The sequence below is a fragment of the Neomonachus schauinslandi genome, chromosome 13, assembly GCF_002201575.2.
Source record: "Neomonachus schauinslandi chromosome 13, ASM220157v2, whole genome shotgun sequence".
Taxonomy (NCBI): domain Eukaryota; kingdom Metazoa; phylum Chordata; class Mammalia; order Carnivora; family Phocidae; genus Neomonachus; species Neomonachus schauinslandi.
In genome coordinates, this window is record NC_058415.1 from 24362682 (window position 1) to 24389597 (window position 26916).

General features: G+C 41.3%; 1 protein-coding gene across 1 annotated transcript in view; it reads right to left on the minus strand.

Annotated features, from left to right (window-relative positions):
• The window catches only part of FRMD3 (FERM domain containing 3), a 311407-nt gene that overhangs the window by 138520 nt on the left and 145971 nt on the right, over positions 1-26916 (minus strand). The window contains exons 2-3 of the mRNA XM_021677924.1: positions 17667-17771; positions 771-813 (exon numbers count right to left, since the gene is read on the minus strand). Coding sequence (XP_021533599.1) covers positions 771-813; positions 17667-17771 — 148 coding nt within the window. The remainder of the gene's footprint in view (positions 1-770; positions 814-17666; positions 17772-26916) is intronic.

Below are 26916 nucleotides of genomic sequence, written 5' to 3' on the forward strand. Positions count from 1 at the left end.
TGATTTATCGCCTACATTTCAGAGCCCTGGGAAAGTTGACACAGAGCGATAAATGGATTTCAGGGCAGGCAATGAATTTCTGAAGTGCATTTCAGAAGCCCTGCTCCAAATCATAAATAAAAGCAGGCTGACTACAGCCTAGCACGGATGACCAAGACAAAACATGCCATCCAGGACCCAGTCAACACCCTCCTCACAATGCCCAAAGTGGATGACCAGATGTTCTAGAAAGATGTTTCCCAAGGCAACTTCTCCAAGAGTTCATCAATTAAAAAAAAAAAAAAAGTTCAGAACACAAGAGATTGAAAACAATTACTCAGGGGGAAGAAATTATTGCAGGGAGTTTGAAGAATACAAAAAAAATAAAACAGTCTTCAGTAAAGCTAGCGGCAAGAGTTTAGTTTCAAAATACACCCACTTTTCTCATCCCCGCAAGACTGCACCTTCCACCCTGAACCACTTACTAGCAACCCCCACAATCCAAAGGAACCAGGCACCTGGTGGTTATGTTTAACCAATACTTAATCATCTAATTCCAGTGCTCCTGTTCGAATATGAACTCTGAAGGTAAGGTGACGGGAAGAGTGACTACAGGGAAGGTGAAGGCCAGCAAAGAGAAGTCACACAGCACCCAATAGGAGAGAGAGAAGCCCCCACCCACAGATCTTCAGCTCCAGCCATTTCTTCCCCGGAAGGAGAAACTTGGTCAAGAAACAGAAGCTATCTTTGGACAGTTCATAGCAAAAGTGAAACCACAGATTGACACTTACATTTCATTTGCTTGGAGATGGACTTATTAGGCTCAAGCCAGTGCTAGGGAGAAAAAAAAAAAAAAGAGAGAGAGAGAGATTATAGGTCAAATGGTTGAACCATGTGATGCATACTTAATAACTAAGAGAAATTTAATATAGTCTTTTTCCAAAGTACAGTCTTGGTTCCCATAAATATTTCCTCAAGGTTCCACCTTCTGAAGATCAATACAAACAATTCCATAATGAAAATACAACAGGCAAGGTTATAAATTACTGAGAATTAACAGTTAGAGTAGTATTTGAGTCCTACTAAGAGAGAAGAACTAGGGAGAGAACATGCACTTCAATGGGATATTCTCATGGCTCTAGTGGACCCTAGGTGATGGAGCTCCATTGCTCTGGGCAAGCCACAAATGGCTAAAGACTTGGACATCCACGACCTCAAAGAGTCACAGTCCAAGACAGCTTCAGCACCCCATCCCCCTGCCAGGTCGCCCCTGTCAGGTGAACAGTGGGCCAAGCCAGCATTAGCCCCATCACACAGAGGCAATTCTTCTTTTATAGTAGGGAGGAACAAGTGATAAATATCTTACTTCAGAAGATTGAGATCATCTAGAAGAAAAACCAGCTCTATCACAAAACAAAGAAGCCCAAAGACCTGGGTAGCTCAAAATGGTGTTAGTGACAGGCATTCGAAGCAGATACATGCTGATCCCAGCAGCCAGCTCGCTCCACACTGTGAGTGGAGGTCATTCCAACATGTTGAGAGCCAGGCAGCTTTTAATATCCCTAACCATTGACGTCCCTGAAGCCACTTAGGGCATGTCAGGAAGCATCGCTCTATACACCTGCAGTTTATAAAGACAATAGGAGTGCCGTTGGTATCCATCAGGAGGTCAGAGAGCCCTCACTTACCGGGCACCCCTCACACTCAATACTAGAGAGGAAAGGAGGACGCTTACCATACCTTGAGGCTTATACCCCATTTGTGTCATCCAGTTAAGCCTCAGAGTTCCGTAGTGTCCCTACTGTTTGATATAAATGCATAACCAGAAAGTCGAAGAAGAGCTAGCCTATGCTGAGTGCTTCCTAAATGCCAGGTGCTACTCTAAGCATTTCCATGGGCCATCACTACCACCCCATTTACAGATGAGAAATTAGGAGGCTCAGGACATTAGACAACTAGCCTAAGGTCACCCAGAGATTAAGTGGTGAAACCAGCACACGGTGGGATTCCAGAGCACAGGCCCTTCACCTTGGCCATATGGCCTCCCCAAAGATCAGTCTGCTCTAAAACATTATTCTCGACAAACATTCCTTCTTTCCCCAGGAGCTGAAAAATGGAATGGTCAAATCAAGAGTTTCCAATCCAGGGTGTCCGATCACTAGTCTTCTAAAACAAGAATAGGGTTTTTTTTAACCATGTCAATGTCATGAAGAGTTGGGACAGAAAACCACACATTTACCTCTGATGTACTGCACAAATGGACACGGCAAGTTTCTTTGCTTCTGATCAAAATTAGGTCTGTTCATTTTGAGAACCTGGTTTTTCCTCCTTTTTTCATTTTTTTAATTGTGGTAACATACACAACATCAAATTCACCATCCTAACCTTTTTAAGTGTACAGTTCAGTGGTATTAAATGCATTCATAATGGTGTGCAACCATCACCACCATCCTTCTCCAAAGCACTTTCACCTTGTAAAACTGAAACTCTAGCCCTAATAAAGTCACTCGGCCCACCCCTTTCTCCAGGCCTTTGGAGACCATCATTCTACTTTTGGTTATCTCCTTCTAGTCAGAAGCCATGCTTGGCATTTACACAGTTATCACTGAACAGTGGAAAAACATATTGATTGGGCCACTTACTAGCTGTATAACCATGTACAAAATGTTTAACCTCGCTCTCAATTTCCGCAACTATCATATGGGAATAGCAGTAATACCTACTTGCACGGTTGTTGCAAGGATTTTAGAAGTTAATAAAAATAAACATGAGACACTTAAAATGCCTGGCATGTGAAAAATATCAATAAATGTTTGTTTGCTGACGCTGTTTTTACTTAATAAGTACAGTAGACCATTTAATTAGTAGACCATATCCCATGGAAATAATAAAAGGGGCCTCTGATGATTATTTTTTTAGAAATAGGATAATTTAGAACTAAGGCAAGAAAACAAATACCAACTGAGATCAATACCTACTGCTCTTGTCTCACAAAGGAGAATCACTAGTCATTTGGCCAATGAAGTCTGAAATGCATTTTCCGAATTCTCTTTGCTTGGCATCATTTGAACTCCTTAGCCCTTCTCTGCCTAACTTCAACCTGCCTTTCCTCCTCCTCTCTGCCTCCAGGGATGACAGGTACATTTCATTTTTATATGCCCATATCAGTTAGTTGGTGGCAATCTCCCAGGGCCATGAAGAAGGATCAAAGTCTCAGTGAGAATGAGTGCCATGATGGATTGGCTGTGTCTGCCATGGAGGGGTAGGGAACATGGAAGGTATGCCTGCAAAATATTTGCCATCTGTGCCCTAAGTAAGCTATTTACTCTAAATGAATGACTACCTTGTCCTACGAAATACACCCTGCAGTTTCTGATGGGTTCTGACCTTCCTCCTCCCCTTGGCCTATTCACACCCTACCCTTGCCTCTCAAACCTCATGTATTTAATGACATACATCTACAGTGTGACCACTACATACTTTTCTACCAGGACAACTATTCTTCTGCAGTGGGGATAGTCATGGGGTATAGAGCCCTAAGAAAAATAAGCCAGCATTAGTCATGTTTCAAGGGATTATAATAAATCATTTCTTTGGAGAGGGTCAAGCTCAGTTTGTGAGCATTTATTAAAATTTAAAACTCTGACTGGCCTATGGCCCCACAATTCCCTTATTCCCCAATTGCCCACATGAACACAGAGGAACATAACAAGGATTCTCACTGCAAGATTATATTAAATTATAAAACATTAGACTATTAATGGCCATCATCAGGAAAATGGTAAATAACCTGTCATCTGTTCATATTCTATAGAGGATTCTTCAGTGTATTATAGGAGGTAGATCTTGATGGGTAACATGGTTAGATCTCTAAAAACACACTGTGTGATGAAAAAAGTGAACTGCAAAACTTATAACTATGGCCACAGTTCTCAAATCATGCACTGAAGCACCCCAGGGAAAAGGAGCCATTCTAGAAATCTGTCAGATACCCACTGTGCAAACTAGCAGCTCAAGGAAGTTCCCAGCTCTAACATTAGATCATGCTATATTTCTTTTGAGGTCATACTTTTTGCAACGCTGGGTTTTTAGCGGTTGCTGTGGTAAAAAGCAAGTACCATGCGAAAAGAGGTGTGCAAGGCAATAAGTATGGCAGTATCTATCTGATCTGGTCCTGGAATCTGAGGAGCCAGGGGCTGCCCGACAGGTGCCCACATCCTGTTCCCAGGTAATTGTAGTTAAGAATGAACTGGAAATACTATTTTCATGTAGGTCATGTTTTAAATGGCCACTAAGTTGTTAGGACATAAATACTAAGTTTGTTGTCCCTAACTCTTATTAGGTAGAGCACCATGAAATAAGTACTTTTGACCTAGGGCCCCATGAAATAATTACTAAGATACTAAGAGCCATAAATCAACAAAGTTTGGGAACCTCTGAGCTATGGTATCATATAATTAATGTGTTTTCTTCTTTAAGTAAAAAGTACAAAACACTACCCTATATTTTCAAAGAATACATAGTAAGCATCTAAATGTATTTTTAAAGATCTGAAATGATACACAATAAACATAGCAGGGAGAAAACAGGAATTTAGAAGTGTTACTCAAAGGAAACCATGACTTCTGTTTTATCTGTGATGTTTTAGCTTATACTTTTTACATGTATTCACCCATTACATGAATAATTAAAATTCAATTTAAAAAAAAAGGAAGCTAAGTTCTACTCAGAGGATAAAGGTGAATTTTTATGTAGTTTAGACTCAAGACAAAGAATTTTGTACATAACAGGCAGATGCCAAGTCCAGCTAAGCCACCAGCTCTGCGTTCAAATCCCAGTTCTGCCACTTACTAGTGATATGACCTCCAGCATGTTTCTTCCTGTTTCCCCACTTACAGCATCACTGTGAGGTTTAAGTAGGTTAATGCATTAAAGCAGTCCTTAGAACAGAGCTTAGAGCCTAGTTAAAGCTCAGTAAACACCAGCTGTTCCTATCTTCTTTGCATTCACTCAGACACTCCCAAGTTGGTGCAATGGCCCCTCTTGGTGAGCCCACCTCTTTCCCTCTCTTCCTCTCACACTCCCATCCCATCTGCCTTCTGCTCTACATGAAAGGTAATTCTCCTCCCCTTTTTCCTTCTTCCTTTTAGAGTTCTGAGTTGGGCAATGAATTCAAGTCTGTACGACACCAACAACTCCTGCTGTTACTATATGTACAGATGGATTAGACGCCGGTGAGAAAGAAACAACCAGGATGCTGTGTGCTTAGTAATTAGATCTGAGGCTCAGAACATTTACTGCATTGCTATTTTCCTTTCAATTGCTACCTGGAATATATGCTAGTTGTGTTTTTGTTGTTGTTGTTTTGTTTTGTGTTTTAAGTCTGTTTCCATACTGGAAATGGAAATTCCCTGAGAGAGGTAGAAAGAAAAGCCTGCCAACCAAATATCTGAATTTGCGGCTGGTTTACTATAGCTGAAACCTTCATTTTCTCAACTTTCATTTAGAATAGGAATTCCAAAGACTAAAGAAGCTAAAATCCGGGTGCCTGGGTGGCTCAGTCGTTAAGCGTCTGCCTTCGGCTCAGGTCATGATCCCAGGGTCCTAGAATCGAGTCCTGCATCGGGCTCCCTGCTCAGCGGGAAGCCTGCTTTTCCCTCTCCCACTCCCCCTGCTTGTGTTCTCTCTCTCACTGTGTCTCTCTCTGTCTCTGTCAAATAAATAATAATAATAAAAATCTTAAAAAAAAAAAAAAAAAAAAAAGCAGCTAAAATCCAATCAGTGATTCTACCTAATGAGCTTAGGAAGTAAGATGAACCAGAGGATGCATGCCCTGATCTGTTTTCTCCCTGTTATATTTATAACATGATCTGAAAGTATCAGGAAGGTGTCTGCAGAGAACCTGGCAGGGCTCTGCCCAATTCCCCCTGGATGCCCTTTTCCCCTTAGTTATATAGCAGCTTAATCATTTTGGAGAAGGCTGCCTCAGCTTACTGGAACCCAATGCAGGATGGAGAATGAGCCTCCCCCACTCACCTCTAACTGTCAGGTTAAGAAGTGACAGGTGTGGGAGGATAGATACCTCTGCTCTCTCATCCCTTGGCCAGGACAACTCTAAAGCAGGACCTACACTCTTGCAGAAATCCTCTGTGGCTTTCAGCCCAAGTTACCCTCTGTACAACTTTGCTCAACATCACACACTTGTGTGACCTCCTTCCCTTCCCTGCCCCAATCCCCCCAAGCTCCTGAAAGTCTTTTTCCTGGGAACATTTCCTAACAAAACTGGAATTTTTTTCTCCCAATCCACTTCTGGGTACCAGAGCCAAGAAAGCCTCCCTAACTCCCCACCAAAAACTGCCCTCCCTCCATGGTATTTGAAATCCTTCCCTTGGAGGTTTTATTCCTTTTGCCGTGGGCTTGAACCCCAGTAACCTGCATATCCCCGTCTGGGAGGTCCCAATTTAACAGGGTTTTCAGTCTGGACAATCTAGCGTGACCATTTCAAGCCACTTCTTAGAACAAATTTATTTTGATTGATAGCAGCTGGAAGCAAAGAGGAGAAGGTGAATGAAGCCTCACAAAGAGCGTGAAAAGCAGAGCACTGACTAACCCCTCTATGCCCTGATTCCCTTCTCTGTGGTCTTGGGGGTGGGGCAGATTCCAGAACCCCTAAGATTCCATCAGCTCTCACATTCCACATTGTATGAACCTGAAGTATGAGAACATTACCAACAATTGCTTCTTTTTAAATTTTGCTAGGCCCAGCTATACTTAGCCCTAAGAGATCATTTTTCTCGACCCCATCACAGAAATGGTGCATTTCTTTTGTACTTTCCAATTTTGGCTTGTTTGGTGGGGGGGGGGGAAGGTGGGTGTGTGAGGTGGTGATTTGCAACTAAGTAGATTGATTTTTTAATTTGGCAGCTGCTGAGCCCGGGTTGGGCAGGGGGAACACTCCCCAAAGTAAACAATATAACATACTTGGTTATCTTCAAATGTTGGGCTTCTTTTGAAATTGATTCAGCCTAAGATTACAGAATAAATTACACACCTCTCTGTTATGTTTCTCAAAACCCTCGGTGCCCTAAACCAGAATAATCTATAGCCCAGAGAAATGTGTTAAATAATGAATGGGGCTTTAAACAATGAATACAACTCCCAGACAGGAGACGGCCTTTCCCCTCAGAAGTAACCAGACCCACAATCTGACGAATTCCCATCCTAGCTCTGAAAAGATGGCCTGATTCTCACATCTCACCTGGACAAAGCCCCAGAGTAACTCCGTCTCCCTGCATTATCTAGCCAATTTATGCCATTTCTAGACCCTCTGGCCTCTGCAGGGGAAAAAAAGAACACCATCCAAATGAATGCAACCTAACAGTGTTCTGGATCATCCAGTTAGAACGAGGCCCTAGCTAGTTAGTTACCAGTAACCACTGCTTTTCACTCCAGTTTCAGTGAAATCTATAACCCAATGGCAACAACAGCAGAAATATCTATAGGCCAGGCACACTCCCAAGTTCTTGTCCTTCTGGCAGTCAAGCCATGAAAGAAAACCTTCAGTGTTTAGTGCAGTGTTTTTATTCCTTCAACCGTAACTGCTCCTGCATTCTGGGTTCTTGGGGATAAGCAAAACAGAAGTAACAGCTGGGAGAAGAAACACCTAAGAAACAGAGGTGGAAACAGGAAGCCTAAGAAAGCATAAGCACCACTTTTTTTTTTTTTTTTTCTGTAAAGGACCAGACTGTATAAATATTTAAGGTTTTGTGGCCCGTATGGTCTGTCAGGACTACTCAATTCTGCCACTGGAACACGAAAGCAGCCAGGGACAACACATAAGTGAATAGAAATAGCTGTGTCCCCATAAAATGTTATTTACTAAACCAATGGGCCACCCTGACACCTGTGTGCCAAGCCATGCTCTACATCCAAGAAATCCTTAATGTACACTTAAAGATAAAACCAGTAGTCGTCTGAAAACGCAACAGAGGTTGTAAAAACACTAAGTGCTGTTCATTTTCAAATACACTAAGACACCAAAATGCAGTTATAGAAGAAATGATGGGATTCCCTCAAGCCTGTTACAAAGGAATTTACCACTATGTAACACTTGCTGTCAAGCCATAGAAATTTCATATCATCACAAAACTAGGTCAAAGATTGTCTAGCTGCCAGAACCACGAACCTTTCAAACTCTTTAAAGCCTGTAGCAGAAGATCCATTTCATGTTGATAATACGGACTAATGCACTTAAATAACAACCCTATGGCATAGTTATTATTATTATTATTAATAGTGTCCCATTTTACAGATAAAGTAAATGAGGTTAAGGAGGCTGCTCAAAGTCCTACAACGAGCAAGATGCAGGGCCAGGATTTAACCTGATCTTCCTGGCATCAAAGCTCTTAGCACCTGAGCAATAACGTCCTCCATACTCCTTCCTTCTTGATGTTTGACACTGCAGCCCATTCTCCTTACATTAAGTCTATGCTACCCTTGCTTCCAGAAGGTCTCTCTCGCCTCATTCTTTTCTTTCTGCTCTGTATGTTCCTGGTCGTTTTCCTGTGCTGGTTTCACCTTCTGGACATCTTTTTTTTTTTTTTTTTTTAAAAAGGATATTCTTTAGCTTTCAGTTTCTGCTCTTATTTTAGATTCTTTCCCTCAGCTCTGCAATCTATGCTCAGGGCTTTATGGTTGTGAAAACCTCATGGGCTCCAAAATCTCCATTTGTGGCCTAAACCTCTTCATTAAGCTTCAGATGCATATTCCCAACCATAGACTGAACATTTCTACCTCAACATCTCATAGGTATCCCAAACTCAACATATCCAAAACTTACCACTTCTCCCCGAAACCCTTTTTGTACAGTTTATTTGGTAAGTGGTTCCACCTGTACTTGGAGCCCAAAGAGGCCCTGTATGAAGCCCAAACACCCAGCTGGACAGGCCATGTGGAGAGGTCCTGAAACCACAGGCTGAGCGAGGGGGCCCCCAAGACCCACCTTCCAGCCATCTCATCAAGGTTCCAGGCATATCAATGAAAACATCTTGGACCCTCTGAGCACCGCCCCCACCCCCCAAAATAGACCAGCCACTAGCTGAATACCACTGAGGGAGCCCAGTCAACACCACGTGGAACAGAAGAATCACCTTGCTGAGCCCTGCTCGAGTATCTGAGCCAAAAAATCCTGGCATATGATAAAATTGTGTTCCTTTAAGCCCCTGAGTGTTTGAGGAAATTTGTTACACAGCAATAGATAACTAGAACTCTTACTCCTTATGAACTGAATGTTTGTCCCCAGCACCCACCAAATTCACATGTTGAAGCCCTGCCCCACAACGTGATAGTATTTGGAAGTGGGACCTTTGAAGGTAATAAGGTTTAGAAGAAGTCATGAGGGTGGAACCCCATGATGGGATTAGTGTCCTTATAAGATGAGGAAGAGAGACTAGAGCACCCACATGCTCTCCCTCTCCCCCCACCACGTATGGACAGGGAGAAGGCAGCCCTCTGCAAGCCCAGAAGAGAGTTTTCACCAGGAACCAACTCTGTCGGCATCTTGAACTTGAACTTCCCAGCCTCTAGAACTGTGAGAATTAAGTGTCCTGCATAAGCAGGTATTTTCCTATAGCAGCCTAAGCTGACTAAGACACTCCTCATTATCACTCTCCATGGATAGAACACAATTACAATTGAACCTTTAAACGACATTTGCTTGAGCATGCATGAAAAAGAAAAGTCTGCTCTAACTGTCAATCCTTACCAATACTGCTTTTATGTCTCCAAGTTATACATCACCTTTACATTCTAGTCTTCTTCTCAGCTTGTCTCTAGAGCTATTTGACACTTCCAAACCTGCTGATCTCCTGTCAGCTCTGATGTCCTTGCCTGCTGGAAGCCTCCAGTGAGTGCTTCTCTGTCTAATGATGGAACTTAAACCTTATCAATCTAAGTAATTCCTGCCCTCATCTGAACCAAGCCCAGGAGCTTGCTACCACCAAGGAGGAAGACTGTCTTACCCTTGATATCTTCCTGCTTTTTTCCTAACTCAAATAAGGATAAAATGGCATTTTTCACCACACTTATTCCTATGTTTGTCTATTGGCCCAAACAAGATAACCAGTTCATGTGCTTTCTCCTTCCTCCACTAAAATTAGGACATCCCAATTACCCAAGTGACTTAAAGATTGCACCCTGTCATTATCAGGCATCCTCATCCCTTCCAAGGAAAGGAAATCAGGTCTAGACAGAGCCAATTATGAGCAATCATTTTAGTTAAACACCAAGTTCTGCTTTCTGCTGAAGGAATATGACAATTTCCCCAAATCTGTCAAGTTAATACCTTGGGCCACAATTGAACCACAAAATATCCAGTGTTAAAGCTGTTAAGATACTGTTGTGTTCCTTGTAATTTGAGTACTCCAAGTCCTTTCCCATAAAGCCAAGTTACTTGTCCATACCTCCTCCCCAAACAGGCATCCAAGTAGTCTTGATTTTTAATACCCCTGGAACTTTAAAAACAAAAGTGGACTCATTAAGCAGACAAACTCATGACCAGTGACCTAAAGCAGCAGTACAATCCTTCTCTCCAGTGTAGGGCTGTCCTAAATCTTAGGTACCACTCTTGATCTTAGGTACAGCATCTGTGAAGCAATTGTCCCCAAGAGCAGGAAGCAGCCTTTCAAAGGCGGGAGCAGCTGGTGGGACATAATGCTTTCTGGCTTCCTGACACCAGCCCCAGAGTGAAACCTAAAATCGTTGTGATTCTTTATTCCATTCCATGTTCTCCCCAAAGGTACCTCTAGAAAAAGCAAACTGCTCTAACATAGAAAAGGTCTTTTCCCATTATTAATAAAACTCACTGATAGGTTCACTAGTTCTTTCTGGCTACCAACATAAAACCCCAGGGCTGTAATTCTATCTGGGGAAAGGAGGCATCAGGGTTCAGCATGTCCTTGCATTTATGATTTTCCAGGTCAGACTATCAGAAAGTGGTCCAGTGGCCACATGACATACAATGCCCAAACACAAGGGTGTTTGAGGCGATTGCCACAGAGGGGTTGATTTCCAAAGCGAATTTGTCTTTGGGTAGGAGTCAGATGGTCCTTAAGTTAGAAAAGTCAATGATACTGATGTAGGTAGGTAAATAGATGCTTAGAAATAGGGAAGTTAAAATCAAAAGCACTGGGTCCAATCTGCCTGCAGACTATAAACCAACACCTACAATATAGTCCTGATATAATTCCTCCTCTAACTGGGCTGTCTGGGGGTTTGAGGGTGGGGAGAGTACCTCCTCACTTCTAAGGCACAGGGGGTGACTTCCCCTTAGCTGGGTTTGGGAAAGGGGAAAAGGCAGAAGGGAAATCCAGGAGAGTGGACATCCTAAACCATCATAGAAAACAGAATTAGGAGAGGTGCCTGGCTGGCTCAGTCAGAAGAGCGTAGGCCTCTTGATCTCAGGGTTGTGAGTTCGATCCCCACGTTGGGTAGAAATTACTAAAAAACAAAAATAAATAAACTTAAAAATAAATAAATAAAATAGAATTATGAAATCCAGCTCATTATTCCAAAACCTCATCTTCCCAAAGAGAAGTTACCCAAACATCTGAGAAGCAGTGGAAAGAATATGTTACATTTAAGAAAAAATACCTGGACTTAAGCCAAGTATTACCTTTATCTTCTGGAATTATCCCTTCTGAGACTTCTAAACTTATAGTCCGAGCTTTCTCTTTCAGTAAAATGAGAGGAATACTACCCAGCCTTTCCCTAATCTCAGGCACGAAGATTATATGAGTTCTTAAGAATATGGTAGAAACTCCCACGAAGCCGAGCGGCCCAGGTTTCCAGCTGGGCCCCTTTTCCAGCTGGGCCCCAGCATGGCTGCCCCCAGGGCTGCAGGTCTGGAAGCCTCCGCATTCTCGTTTCCCTGACAGCCCCGGCTTCTGTGCTCTCCTTCCTCTCCCCAGGCCACTCCAGCAGACATGTTTGCCAAGGCCATTCGGGTGAAGTCCAACACAGCCATCAAGGAGTTGGACAGGAGAAAGCTTTGGGCTGATGTGACCACTGCTTTCCCCACTCTTGGAACAGATCAGGTCTCTGCCTTAGTGCCTGGAAAGGAAGAGCTCAACATTGTGAAGTTGTATGCTCACAGAAGGGATGCAGTGACTGTGTGGTGGTAACCCCATCCTATCTGAACTGGAGAAAAATCTATATCCAACAGTATACACCTTGTGGTCCTATCCTGACCTTCTCCCAATGTTCACAACATGGCCTTTGGTGCTCGAAAAACTGGTCGGGGGAGCAGGTCCTGCTGAGATAATTTACGAAAATATTCTTCATGTCAAAAGATAGTTGTTTAGGGAAATCCAGGGGGCCCACAGCAAGAAAATAACTAGCCTCTTTACTTAGGAAAAGGAAAAACATACAGGCAATATAATCCATAACTAAATGATTGACAATTTCAGGACTGGAATGGTTCATTCTGACTAACTGAACTGTTTCTCTAGCTACTTCTGACTGTTAGAGCTGCAGGCTTTAAAGAATTGTTCACCTGCAGATGCTCATAGAGGTCTATCAGAATACATTTAGGTTCTGTATAAACTACATAGAGTAAGGAAAACATTCGAAGAATTTTGAAAAGCAATACATTTAGCCCATTTAATAAAACTGGAATAATATTATAACCACACCAGGTAAAGAAATATTTTAAAATGAGAAAAGTGCTGCCTGTACTTAGAAGGAGCACAGGAAATAGTTTAATTCCTTCCATTTCCAAAGGTGGATTTATTTTTATAATTACACTGATAGTTTTAATTTTGCTTCAAAATGTAACATATTTGACACTTAATATTACACACTAATATAAGACAGTATGTGTATCTTTGTGTTACTAAGAATATTTTCACATTTTATATCTCTCCCACTTTGTTTCAGCCAACTCAAAGCAATAAAACATTTTTCAGTGTTAAAAAAAAAAAAAAGAATATGGTAGAAACTCGAGGGGATTTTTACTGACCAGTGTTCAATCTGCCCCTCCCTACATCAAATTTTAAAACTAATGGATATTCTGAACCCTTGCCACTAAAATAACAAAAGATCGTCATCATTTACTAACTCAGTCCTCATCACTCTCAGAGCATGTGGGGCATGAGACATCTTGTCAAACATATGCTGTTCCAAATGTAATAGTGCTAAATATTTAATATTCCACAATGGTTTTCTGTAAATCAAGTTGTGAAGAGTTGTAGGCAAACCACCAACTCCCACAGCAAAGGTAAGTTCCACTTCAGCTTTTCTAACTAAATTTTCTGTTGATTAGCTCTCTATCCAAATAATCCATCAGTTTTAGTTTCCACTGAGAAAAAGTACACGACCTGGTAAAACTACCAATGCTGGTCAATTCATCTCTGCTTAAAACTCCCATATCAGCACGTCTTTGTGCCTCTGAGCCCATTCTTCTAATTATCCAAGGCTCACACCTGTCTCCCCAAAGATCATAACAATGGCCATCCTGCCTTTAAAAGCAGTTTTGAACATTTCTAGATTTTAGACTTCCTAACCATGGTTGAATTTCTTCATATGATTGCCTCACCTAGACCAAACCAATGCATAATAATTATAAGACTCACAATAAAAATAACATATAGCATGTACTCGGTATATACCGTTTGTTAAACTTTATCTTGAATTTCCATATCAACCCTACAGGTAGGTACCATTATCTGTTTTAACCATCAGGACAGGTACTCAGAAAGGCTCAATAACTTGGTCAAGATCACACAGCTTACTGACCAGCAGAGGTGGGATTTAATGCACATCTTTTTGAGTACAAAGTCCATGCGGTTTCGTGTAGTAACTACTCTGCAACCCAAGTGAAAGCTACACTCCCACTGAATCCTCAGAATCAAAAGTCTAGAAAAGGCTAGGATGCAGTGTGGAAAATGATTCAAGCAACCCTGTAAGCAATTTAGTGGATACATCAGATAAGACAGTTTTGAGTAAGGCCCACATTTCTTCCACTAATCTACTACCCAAATCTAGACATTAAAAATTAAGCTCAACCAAGTCAAAATATAAAGAACAATGAAGCACATCAACCTAAACACTTCTTTTTAACTTAAATAATTTTAGACATATGACTAAGGTATAAATATAACCACCCTCTCCCCCTAATGTTAGCATCTTCCGTAACCACAGTACAATTATTGAAATTAAGAAACTAATACTAACACAATGTTATTAACTGAATTACAGACTTAATCTGGAGTGTACCAGTTTTCCCACTGTCGGACTTTTCTCTGTTCCAGAATCCAATCCAGAATCCCACATGGCCTTAGTTGATGTGTCTCTCTAATCTATGAGAGTTCCACAGTCTTTCCTTGTCTTTCAGGACTTCAATACTTTTGAAGAATATAGTTAAGTTGTTTTGGAGAATGTCTCTCACTTCAGGCTCTCCTACATTTCCTCAAGATTTGAATGAAGTGCAGCATTATTGGGAAGAATACCACAGGGACGACGTGCCCTCCTCAGTGCAGAATCATCAGGGGGTACATGATATTGGAATGTCTTCTCCCTGGTGATAACTTTGATGGCTTGGTTAAAGTGGTGCCTGCCAGGTTTCACCACTATAAAGTTAGTCTTTCTCCCTTTGTAATCAAAAGATATGGGGGGCGGGGAGGAGTATTTTGAGACTATACAGATATCTTGTTTCTCCTCAAACTTCTGCCCACTAATTTTAGCATTCATCAATGAAGCTTGTACACAACAATCATTGTGTACAATCATCTCTCATTCCTTCTACACTTATTAACTGGAATTCATCTGTAAGGAAGAGCTATCTCTTCTCCCCCTTTTATTTATTTATTCAATTACTTATATCCATATGGCTCATGGATATTTTACTTTATGGACTATAATCCAATGCTATTGTTATTTCTTTTTTGTCCCTCTAATTTTCCATTTTTGGCCACTGGCAGTTCTTTCAGGTTGGTTCTGTGTCATTCTAGTGACCTTTTATCTTCTGAGCAGTTCCTTACTTTCTGGCATGACAACATGCTCCAGGCTCATCTTGTGATGCCCCTGACTCTGCCCTAGAATCAGACATGTTTTCAAGGAGCCCTTGTTCTTTTTATTAGAAAAGGATATTTAGAAACCAAGATCTAGGGGGTAGGTGTGCTCACTGCTACTGTAGTGTCATTGATTCTAGGCCATCTCAGAAAACAGAACTGGGAACTATATACGTACACATACTAGCCCACATGCACAGATGCACGTCTATATTTCTGTGTCTATGTATAAATTTTTTGAAAAACCACGAGCTCATACCAACATCTGATTCCAATTCTAAAGACTTCTCTTAATAGGTTATCTTCCCAATGAGTCAAAAGAAATAAAAACAGCTTATGCATTAAAGTGGTTTCCAGATATTATCTAGGCTAAGGGTCAGCAAACTATGGCTAGTTGCCTATTTATAAAATACTTTTATTGGAAAAAAAGTTTTATTAGAACACAGCCCATCCATTAATTTAGGTATAGTCTATGGCCGCTTTCCACTAGAATAAAATAATTGAAAAATTATGACAGAGGTTGTATGGGTCACAAAGTGAAAATATTTTCTATCTGGTCCTTTATGGAAAAGGTCTACAAATCCCTGGTCTAGGTTAGGTTTCAAATTTTCACTTGGGAGATAGGTGGAAAGAATGTGGGTTCAGATATCATCCTTCCACCATTAATTACTAGCCATATAGCCTTAGACAAGCCACCGACCCTCTGTACCTCGGTTTTCCCCTTCCTTACAGTGTTGTAGAGAAGACTAGAGACCATGACAGAATTCCTGGCATATGACAGATGCTCAACTAATGGTAGCTAGAATTACTTTTGAAGGTTGCTTGTTTAGAGTTTAGGATGGGATTTTGCACAAAAAGAATCTATATTCAGTGGTGGTTAGTTGACTATATTAGTCATCTAACAGAGTCTGTTTGACCCACAGGGAACTCAATACTCCCTCCATCACTTACTAGCTGTGAGACCTTGGGCAGATATCTATGAACCTGTTTCTCTCTCCAAAAAAAGGGTAATATCTTCATAAGCCACAAGAAGCTATATCTATGAATATCTTTATGCCATGGTCCCCAACATCAGCCTGAAGACCAAAGCTGGGATGGCTGCAGAAAAAATTGGAATCAGGATGTGCTAAAATACATGTTCCTGGTCCTAGCCCCAAGGATTCTGATTCAGGAGGTCCAGAAGAGGGTCTACGCTCAGCATTGTTAGTAAGCCCCTGAGGTGATTTTATTGCAGGGCCAGGTCTGGGAACAACTGTTAACAGTAGAAAATGTCACATGAATCCCCTCTGTGACCTCATGTCAGTCCTACATCCTCACTAGTATCCTGCTACCTCCCTCTCACTCAGGTAAATGTTTGGCCCATTAGAGAGTTCCTGCAAGTGCTATAGGAAAGCAAAATCTCTTTCTGAGCCACCACATGGTATGTGTTTAGAGAAGATTAGGTCCTACTGGACTCTAAAAGCTAAGTACGATTCCCCAGCTTTCAGAACAAAATCTAATCTGTTCCTTAAACAGCCTGCTCCTTTACAAGAATACACTCGGTAAGCCTCTCCTCATTGTATTGGATTAGTAAATATGAAACTAAGAACCAAGTGGAACTGTGGAGAGGGAAGAGGGGAGAGAAAGATGACCAGGGACACCAATAGGAGGAAGACAAATTAAAGAAGGCAGAGGACTTGTCCCCCCAGTCCCAGACCACCCACAGCTGACCCTTTCACACACACTGCCCTGCTTGGCCATGGGAAAGGCTAATAAGGAGAGATCAGAGCAGGTACAGGGCATCCTAATCCATAGTTGGGACCCACAGCAGGGTTATAGGAATGGGAAACCCCAGGTGGTGGGAGCTGGGATGGAGATTCCTGGGACCTTTAGGATGTGAGGGACATATATCACTGAATCCAACATATGTCATGAATATATATGCTGGTACAGTACCCAACTCGAAAGGCAAGACTCCTCTGCTCACTCTTACAAAAATCAACAGATACCAACAAGGGCAGGTATATCCAGGAACAAGGATATAATGGGGGCTGTCAAATTTACCAGTGTTCAAAGAGCAGCTTTCAAACTATCCTAACCCTTCATCTGCCAAGAGCTTTTTTTTAATTGAAATGAAATTCACATAACATAAAATTAACCATTTTAAAGTGTACAATTGGTATTTAAGACATTCACAATGTCATATAAGCACCACCTATATCAAGTTCCAAACATTTTCATGACCTGAGAAGAAAACTTTGTACCTATTAGCAGTCTCTCCTGTTCCCCTTTCTACCAATAGTTTTATAGTGAGAGGTGGATTTTCTCCACAATAAGATTTTATGTAGTCACTGTTTGAGCCCACTGTTTGTCAAAGCTTCTCAAAGACACAGGAACTGAGTGGGAGCAGCTTTCTGGAAAGGTAAAAGGTAAATTTTCCCTTCTCCTGCCCTACCCAGTCCACTGGGAACAGTGCCAAACTCTTACAAACATACACACACATACACCCTGGGCCAGTCATTTTCAAGTGGTCAATGACCATGAGAACAAGAATACATCTTGATTAGTCTGATAGGAACCTCTTTGGTCACCCACAGTGCGAGCCACTCCCCCAAATGGATCCAGACAGAGGTTGGCTCTTACCCGCTGCTTCTCTGGGTCCACATAACGAATGCCAAAATAGTCCTTCTCCAGCAAGCTATAGTAGTTGCAGATGTGGTCAATAAGAAACTGCCCTTTGGTCTCCCTCTGCAAAAGAAGCACATTTAAGTTTCAGCCAGAGCTCTTCTTGTACATTCATGTCTAAAATGTGCCCCATTCACCCCATAGGTCTGCATTTAGAGAAATGGATTAGCTCACTCCAGTCCCTGGAGCAGGGACTTCTAAACTCTTAACTACAATCTACAGTGAGAAATACATTTTTACCCTGTGAACCATTACACACACACACACACACACACACACACACACACACACACAGCCAAAGGAACACTAAAAAGAGAGCCAAAGAGACACCAAACAACATCCTGCATAGATGCAGTGTACTCTAATATGTTCTATTTTATTCTGTTATGGGCCATTTAACTTTTTAAAGCTATTTATGATTCAGAACACTGATTTAACAACTCAATACCTAGTGGAGAACCACCATTCACAAACCCACATATAATTCCACATACAGTGCACCTGAATGTTTGCCGTAATTGCTCCGCAGGTATTCACTCACTCAGTCTTCATAACGATCCTATGAGGAAGGTCCCCAATTTACATCTAAAGAAACAGAAGCACCGAGCCTCGGTGGCCTGCCCAAAGTCACACAAGCTGTAGCATTTGACCCAGGCCACCTGGCTATAGAATCGGGGCCCCTACCACACTATTTTGTCTCCCCAGAGACTAGTGAGTGCACTGCAACTCATCTAGAAGGCCCAATCTGGATGCTATGGGACTACAGTGAATGGTGTTAGACGGAACACCCTGCCCCCCACTGGGAAAGGTGGAAAACCTGCAGCTTTGGGCCTCAAAGCCAGGGCATCACGTCCTTAAAGGATGTGGAGATGGTGGGGGTGGGGGGATGACAGACTGGGATAGGCCCAGGTGACCTTAGGCAAACTCCCCAGCTGTTTCACATGGGTAAAATGAGTCGGTTAGATTATTTTTCCTTCTAAAATTCTGTGAGAGATTTGTCAGCCAAATCTGATTAAGATGAATACCATTACCACAAAACCCTGTTAATAGCAAGGACTCTTCCAAGCCTTCATCAAGATATTTGATAAGATTAATTTCTGCTTCAATCAAAGTTGCTGACAGACCCATGGAATATTTTAGGGGTAGAATGTGACCTATAAAAATAAATGAAGAAATTAGAGACACTAAGTGAGCCACTCCTCCAATCCACTAAAAATAATTTTGGAAGAGGAGTTTGATCTATGTTACATGATTATCTTTTCATTAGAAACTACTAACATCAGCTCAGACAGTTGATGAAAAAGCCACTCACTGGCCTGGGATGTACTGCACTGAATAAAGGATGGGGGCATATAAACACATATTGTGATATGAAGCCCCGATTCTCCTGAAATCACATTGAGTTTAATTTTGAATAAACTTTGAGCCTTTACTTCCTTTACTGAAACCATCTAATGTAGCTCAAAAGGGACAAAGCATCAAAATGGAATTTGTTTTCAGATTTCTCTAATTGTTTTTAACCCTGGAAGCTCAAATGACGAGCTGTATCTGATGCCCACGATATAATCAATGGATTTAGTTCCTTTTACAGATTTACTCTCTAATGCATCCACAGTTAAGAGGCTGCTGAAGAATCAAATCACTGAACATAACATGTGAGTCTGTCATTCTGTGACTGGATTGCCAAGCTCTCTGCATTAGGATTTACTATGTTGGACTGCCCCCACCATATGTGAGACACACAAGATATGTGGGTCAAAGCAATGCTTTGTAATGATGTGGGAGTGAGCAGAACTTGATTGTGCCTGACAGCTAGCATTTTGCCCTGAAGATGTATTTAAAAGCACAACAAAGATTTTTTTTTAAATGATTAAACACATCAACCAATACATACAACTCTCTCATATTACATAAGACCCTTGAGAAAAGGAAACGCCACTGTAGACATTGTGTTGAGCGGAATACACAAGTGGGGATGAAACAGAAATCAGTATCTTCCACAAAAGCAGGTGAGGCCAGTTCCCATGCTTCCAGGCCACCAGGCCCCTGCTCCTAAAAGCTCTGCCCACAGACCAGCAATACCGCAGAGCAGTGGCCTCAGCCTCACCCAGGAGGGAGCTTGTTGCAAACACAGAATCTCGGGCACAGCTCCAGACCAACTGAACCTAATTTGCATTTCAGTAAGATATCCTGGTAATTCACATGTTCATTCATTTTGAGAAGCATGGGTCTAGGGGAATGTCCCCCATGTGTGAGAAGTGCAAACATTGTACCTGGTTGCAGACGTCACTGGGGCGGGGGGGTGGGGGGGAAGCCCATTTTCCCCATGGAGAATTGTCTATGCCTCAACTCACAAAAATGAAAGCGTTTCCTAATCTCAGGAACAAAAATGGTCCCTGCGCCTAGGGGCTGCCAGCCAGCCTCGTCATCTCGAGATGCTCTGTGTCGTTGCTTCTTGCCAAGAAAGCCAGCTTACAGCCTCACGTTCTGCTCTGCCTGGAAATCTGGACCAAATTCTTAAGGCATTTAACTTCCTATTATCACTTCTGTGCACGAAGCCCAGTTCTTATGTTAAATAAAAGACCACCCGGGCCCAGGCCCAAGGATCAGAAGAGCTCATTCAGGGTCAGGTATGTGAGGGGGTCCAGCTGCCAGTTCCACACACCTCATGGCAGGGGAGTGCCTTGGGGTGAACACTAGGTCTGTTCCCAACTCCCACTCCTGGAACTCTGTTGAACTGACTCAAATCCTCCACTTGCTTCCTCCTGAGCTTCCTGAGAGTAGAAGCCACTGTTCACCACCCTGCCTGGCACACTGGAAGTTATGGAGTGAATAAACAAGGAACTGCTTTTTCTCATAGAAAACCTGGGGTCTGGGAACAGACAGTGAGCCTTTGGAAGACACTAAAGTCCCAGGGGAGATGGAGATTCCACAAACATAGTGGAATTAGCCAACTTTCACCCAAATCCTTCAATGTCTATGTGGAGACATAGTTATCGAAGATTTCAAGTATAAGGACTTCAATTTTTAATGTCAAATTTTTTATTCTCCCACAAGACAACAGTTGTCCTTTCAATACTGACTGAATGGGGGAGGGGGATTCAAACAGTTAATATAAATTCTTTAGAGCTATTACCTAAGTCATGTTTTATCACAAAAGTAGCACATAAGAAAAACATTAGGACATAAGTGTGTGATCTGTGCCTCAAGAAAGTGCCTTAAGTATAGACTTTGGATGCTGTCTCTAAATGAGGTTATGCAGTAGGTCTCAGAAATGCACTGACAGCATTGAACAAAGAATGTGTTCACCACACATGTTTAAATGTATGTCCCAATACTATTGGTCCTCACCACCTAGAACACACTGTGGATTGATTTACAAATACTGTACTAAAATATCGTGAATACAATTTTTTCAACTGTAGTTTTTTTAATGTGTTAAAAATCTAAACCAATGCTAGTCAAAATATGGTCTATAGACTGTGAGGGAATGTCAACTCTTTGTTACCGGTCTTCCATGAAACAAGTGTGGAAATTAAGAGTATTCTATTTTCACTGGGTGTGTTTTGGGAAGGGAGATTGGTTTTGTTTTTTTTTAAACACATATTAGTCCAAAACAGATTGAGGGAACAAAATCTAGTACTGGTCTCTCACCATCAAGAGTTCGAGATGGTCAGATCTAAACCACCACCAGGTTCTGGGTGCTTTGGGGATTTCATTACTCTAGGAGCCTCAACTATGTAAAGGGGACTGGGTCCTCTTGCAACCTTCTCTGCCCATTTTCTGATAATTATTGGTGTGTGTGTGTGTGTGTGTGTGCATGTGTGTGTGTATCCCTGAATTTCTTACAATAATCACATTCTCTCAGGGCCTTCTCCCATAGGTTGGAAAAGAACCTAATTTTTATAATCACAAACCAGCTTACTTTTCAAAAAACCTCTCTCTCCTCCCCACCCTAAAGTATGTACCAGAAAGAAAGAAGAGGCCACCATGTTAGAGTTCTGTTTCCACCACTTACTACTTGGCTGACCTTAAGCAAGTCATGAAATCTGATACTACATTTCTTCTAGTAAAAGAAATAATGGGGAGGGGGAGAAAGATGGCGGAAGAGTAGGAGACCTAAATTTCATCTGGTCCCAGGAATGCAGCTAGATAGGTATCAAACCATTCTGAACACCTACAAACTCAATAGGAGATTGAAGAAAACAGTAGCAGCAACTCTCTAAACAGAAAAGCGACCACTTTCTGGAAGGTCTCTTCTGATTTGTTTAGTACATATTTTTCTGGGGTCATTGTTACCCTGTTAGCATTTTGTTCTCTCATTCATCTGTTCTCCTCTGGACAAAATGACAAGACAGAAAAACTCACCTCAGGAAAATGAACAAGAGTCAGTACCGACTGCCAGGGACCTAATCAATATGGACATTAGTAAGATGTCAGAACTAGAGTTCAGAATGATGATTATAAAGATACTAGCTGGGCTTGAAAAAAGCATGGAAGATACTAGAGAAACCCTTTCTGGAGAAATAAAAGAACTAAAATCGAAATAAAAAAGGCTATTAATGAAGTGCAATCAAAAATGGAGGCTCTAGCTGCTAAGATAAATGAGGCAGAAGAGAGAATTAGTGATATAGAAGACCAAATGATGGAAAATGAAGAAGCTGAGAAAAAGAGAAACTACTGGATCACGAGGGCAGAATTCGAGAGATAAGTGATAACATAAGACAAAACAATATTAGAATAATTGGGATCCCAGAAGAAGGAGGAGAGGGGCAGAAGGTATACTGGGGCAAATTATAGCAGAGAACTTCCCTAATTTGGGGAAGGAGACAGGCATCAAAATCCAGGAGGCACAGAGAACACCCCTCAAAAAATCAATAAAAATAGGTCAACACCCCGACATCTAATAGTAAAACTTACAAGTCTCAGGGACAAAGAGAAAATCCTGAAAGCAGCTCAGGACAAGAGGTCTGCAAACTACAATGGTAAAAATATTAGATTGGCAGCAGACCTATCCACAGAGACCTGGCAGGCCAGAAAGGACTGGCATGCTATATTCAGAGCACTAAATGAGAAAAATATGCAGCCAAGAATACTATATCCAGCTAGGCTGTCATTGAAAATAGAAGGACAGGGCGCCTGGGTGGCTCAGATGGTTAAGCGTCTGCCTTCGGCTCGGGTCATGATCCCAGGGTCCTGGGATCGAGTCCCACATCGGGCTCCCGGCTCAGCAGGGAGCCTGCTTCTCCCTCTGACCCTCTCCCCTCTCATGCTATTTCTCTCTCGCTCGCTCTCTAAAAAATAAATAAAATCTTTAAAAAAAAGAAAAGAAAATAGAAGGAGAGATAAAAAGCTTCCAGGACAAACAAAAACTAAAAGAATTTGCAAACACGAAATCAGCCCTACAAGAAATATTGAAAGGGGTCCTCTAAGCAAAGAGAGAGCTTAAAAGTAATATAGACCAGAAAGGAACAGAGACAATATACAGTAACAGTCACCTTACAGGCAATACAATGGCACTAAATTCTTATCTTTCAATAGTTATCCTAAATGTAAATGGGCTAAATACCCCAATCAAAAGACACAAGCTATCAGAATGGATAAAAAACAAGACCCATTGATATGCTGTCTGCAAGACACTCATTTTAGACCCAAAGACACCTCCAGATTTAAAGTGAGGGGGTGGAAAACCATTTACCATGCTAATGGACACCAAAAGAAAGCTGGGGTGGCACTCCTTATATCACACAAATTAGATTTTAAACCAAAGACTGTAATAAGAGATGAGGAAGGACACTATATATCATACTTAAAGGGTCTATCCAAAAGAAGATCTAACAATTGTAAATATCTATGCCAACATGGGAGCAGCCAATTATATAAGCCAATTAATAAAAAAAGCAAAGAAACACATTGACAACAATAGTGGGGGACTTTAACACCCCCCTCACTGAAATGGACAGATCGTCTAAGCAAAAGATCAACAAGGAAATAAAGACTTTAAGTGACACACTGGACTAAATGGACTTCACAGATATATTCAGAACATTCCATCCCAAAGCAATAGAACACACATTCTTCTCTAGTGCCCATGGAACATTCTCCAGAATAGATCACATCCTAGATCACATCCTAGGTCACAAATCAGGTCTCAACTGGTACCAAAAGATTGGGATCATTCCCTGCCTATTTTCGGACCACAGTGCTTTGAAACTAGAACTCAGTCACAAGAAGAAAGTCAGAAAGAACTCAAATACATGGAGGCTAAAGAGTATCCTACTAAAGAATGAATGGGTCAACCGGGAAATTGAAGAATTTAAAAAATTCATGGAAACAAATGAAAATGAAAACACAACTGTTCAAAATCTTTGCGATGCAGCAAAGGCAGTCCTAAGAGGAAAGTATATAGCAATACAAGCCTTTCTCAAGAAACAAGAAAGGTTTCAAGTACACAACCTAACCCTACACCTAATGGAACTGGAAAAAGAACAGCAAATAAAGCCTAAACCCAGCAGGAGAAGAGAAATAATAAAGATCAGAGCAGAAATCAATGAAAGAGAAACCAAAAGAACAGTAGAACAGATCAACGAAACTAGGAGCTGGTTCTTTGAAAGAATTAATAAAATTGATAAGTCCCTGGCCAGACTTATCAAAAAGAAAGGAGAAATGACCCAAATAAAATCATGAAAGAGGAGAGATCACAACCAACACCAAAGGAATACAAACAATTTTAAGAACTTATTATGAGCAACTATATGCCAACAAATTAGGTAATCTGGAAGAAATGGATGCATTCCCAGAGATGTATCAACTACCAAACCTGAACCAGGAAGAAACAGAAAACCTGAACAGACCCATAATCAGCAAGGAAATTGAAGCAGTAATAAAAAATCTCCCAACAAACAAGAGCCCAGGGCCAGATGGCTTCCCAGGGGAATTCTACCGAACATTAAAAGAATTAATACCTATTCTTCTGAAACTGTTCCAAAAAATAGAAATGGAAGGAAAACTTCCAAACTCATTTTGTGAGGCCAGCATTACCTTGATCCCAAAATCAGACAAAGAGATCCCATCAAAAAGGAGAATTGCAGACCAATATCCCTGATGAACATGGATGCAAAAATTCTCACCAAAATACTAGCCAAAAGGATCCAACAGTACATTGAAAGGATTATTCACCATGACCAAGTGGGATTTATCCCTGGGCTGCAAGGTTGGTTCAATATCCGCAAATCAATGTGATACAATACATTAATAAAAGAAAGAACAAGAACCATATGATCCTCTCAATAGATGCAGAAAAAGCATTTGACAAAGTAAAGCATCCTTTCTTGATTAAAACTCTTCAGAGTGTAGGGATAGAGGGTACATACCTCAATATCATAAAAGCCATCTATGAAAAACTCACAGCGAATATAATTCTCAGTGAGGAAAAACTGAAAGCTTTCCCCCTAAGGTCAGGAACACAGCAGGGATGTCCACTATCACCACTGCTATTCAACATAGTATTACAAGTCCTAGCCACAGCAATCAGACAACAACAAGAAATAAAAAGCATCTGAATCTGCAAAGAAGAAGTCAAACTCTCACTCTTTGCAGATGATATGATATTTATGTGGAAAACCCAAAAGACTCCACCCCAAAACTGCTAGAACTCATACAGGAATTCAGTAAAGTGGCAGGATATAAAATCAATGCACAGAAATCAGTGGCATTCCTATACACCAACAACAAGACAGAAGAAATTAAGGAGTCAATCCCATTAACAACTGCACCCAAAACCATAAGATACCTAGGAATAAATCTAACCAAAGAGGCAAAGAATCTGTACTCAGAAAACTAAAATACTCATAAAAGAAATTGAGGAAGACACAAAGAAATGGAAAAACGTTCCACGCTCATGGATTGGAAGAACAAATATTGTGAAGATGTCAATGCTACCTAGAGCAATCTACACATTTAATGCAATCCCTGTCAAAATACCATCCACTTTTTTCCAAAGAAATGGAACAAATAATCCTAAAATTTGTATGGAACCAGAAAGACCCCGAATAGCCAGAGGAATGTTGAAAAAGAGAAACAAAGCTGGTGGCATCACAATTCCGGACTTCAAGCTCTATCACAAAGCTGTCATCATCAAGACAGTATGGTACTGGCACAAAAACAGACACCTAGATCAATGGAACAGAATAGAGAGCCCAGAAATGGACCCTCAACTCTATGGTCAACTCATCTTTGACAAAGCAGGAAAGAATGTCCAATGGAAAAAAGACAGTTTCTTCAACAAATGGTGTTGGGAAAATTGGATAGCCACATGCAGAAAAATTAAACTGGACCATTTCCTTACACCACACACAAAAATAGACTCCAAATGGTTGAAAGACCTTAATGTGAGACAGGAGTCCATCAAAATCCTAAAGGAGAACACAGGCAGCAACCTCTTTGACCTCAGCCAAAGCAACTTCTTCCTAGAAACATCGCCAAAGGCAAGGGAAGCAAGGGCAAAAATGAACTATTGGGACTTCATCAAGATAAAAAGCTTTTGCAAAGCAAAGGAAACAGTCAACAAAACCAAAAGACAACCGACAGAATGGGAGAAGATATTTGCAAATGACATATCAGATAAAGGGCTAGTATCCAAATCTATAAAGAACTTACCATACTCAACACCCAAAGAACAAAGAATCCAATCAGGAAATGGGCAGAAGACATGAACAGACATTTCTGCAAAGAAGACATCCAAATGGCCAACAGACACAAAATGCTCAACATCACTTGGCATCAGGGAAATCCAAATCAAAACCTCAATGAGGTACCACCTCACACCAGTCAGAATGGCTCAAATTAACAAGTCAGGAAATGACAGATGTTGGTGAGGATGCAGACAAAGGCGAACCCTCCTACACTGTTGGTGGGAATGCAAGCTGGTGCAGCCACTCGGGAAAACAGTATGGAGGGTCCTCAAAAAGTTGAAAATAGAGCTACATGTGACCCAGCAATTGCACTACTGGGTATTTACCCCAAAGATAACAAATGTAGTGATCTGAAGGGGTACGTGCACTCTGATGTGTACAGCAGCAATGTCCACAATAGCCAAACTATGGAAAGAGCCAAGATGTGCATCAACAGATGAACAGATAAAGATGTGGTGTATATATATACAATGGAATATTATGCAGCCATCAAAAAATAAAAAACGAAATCTTGC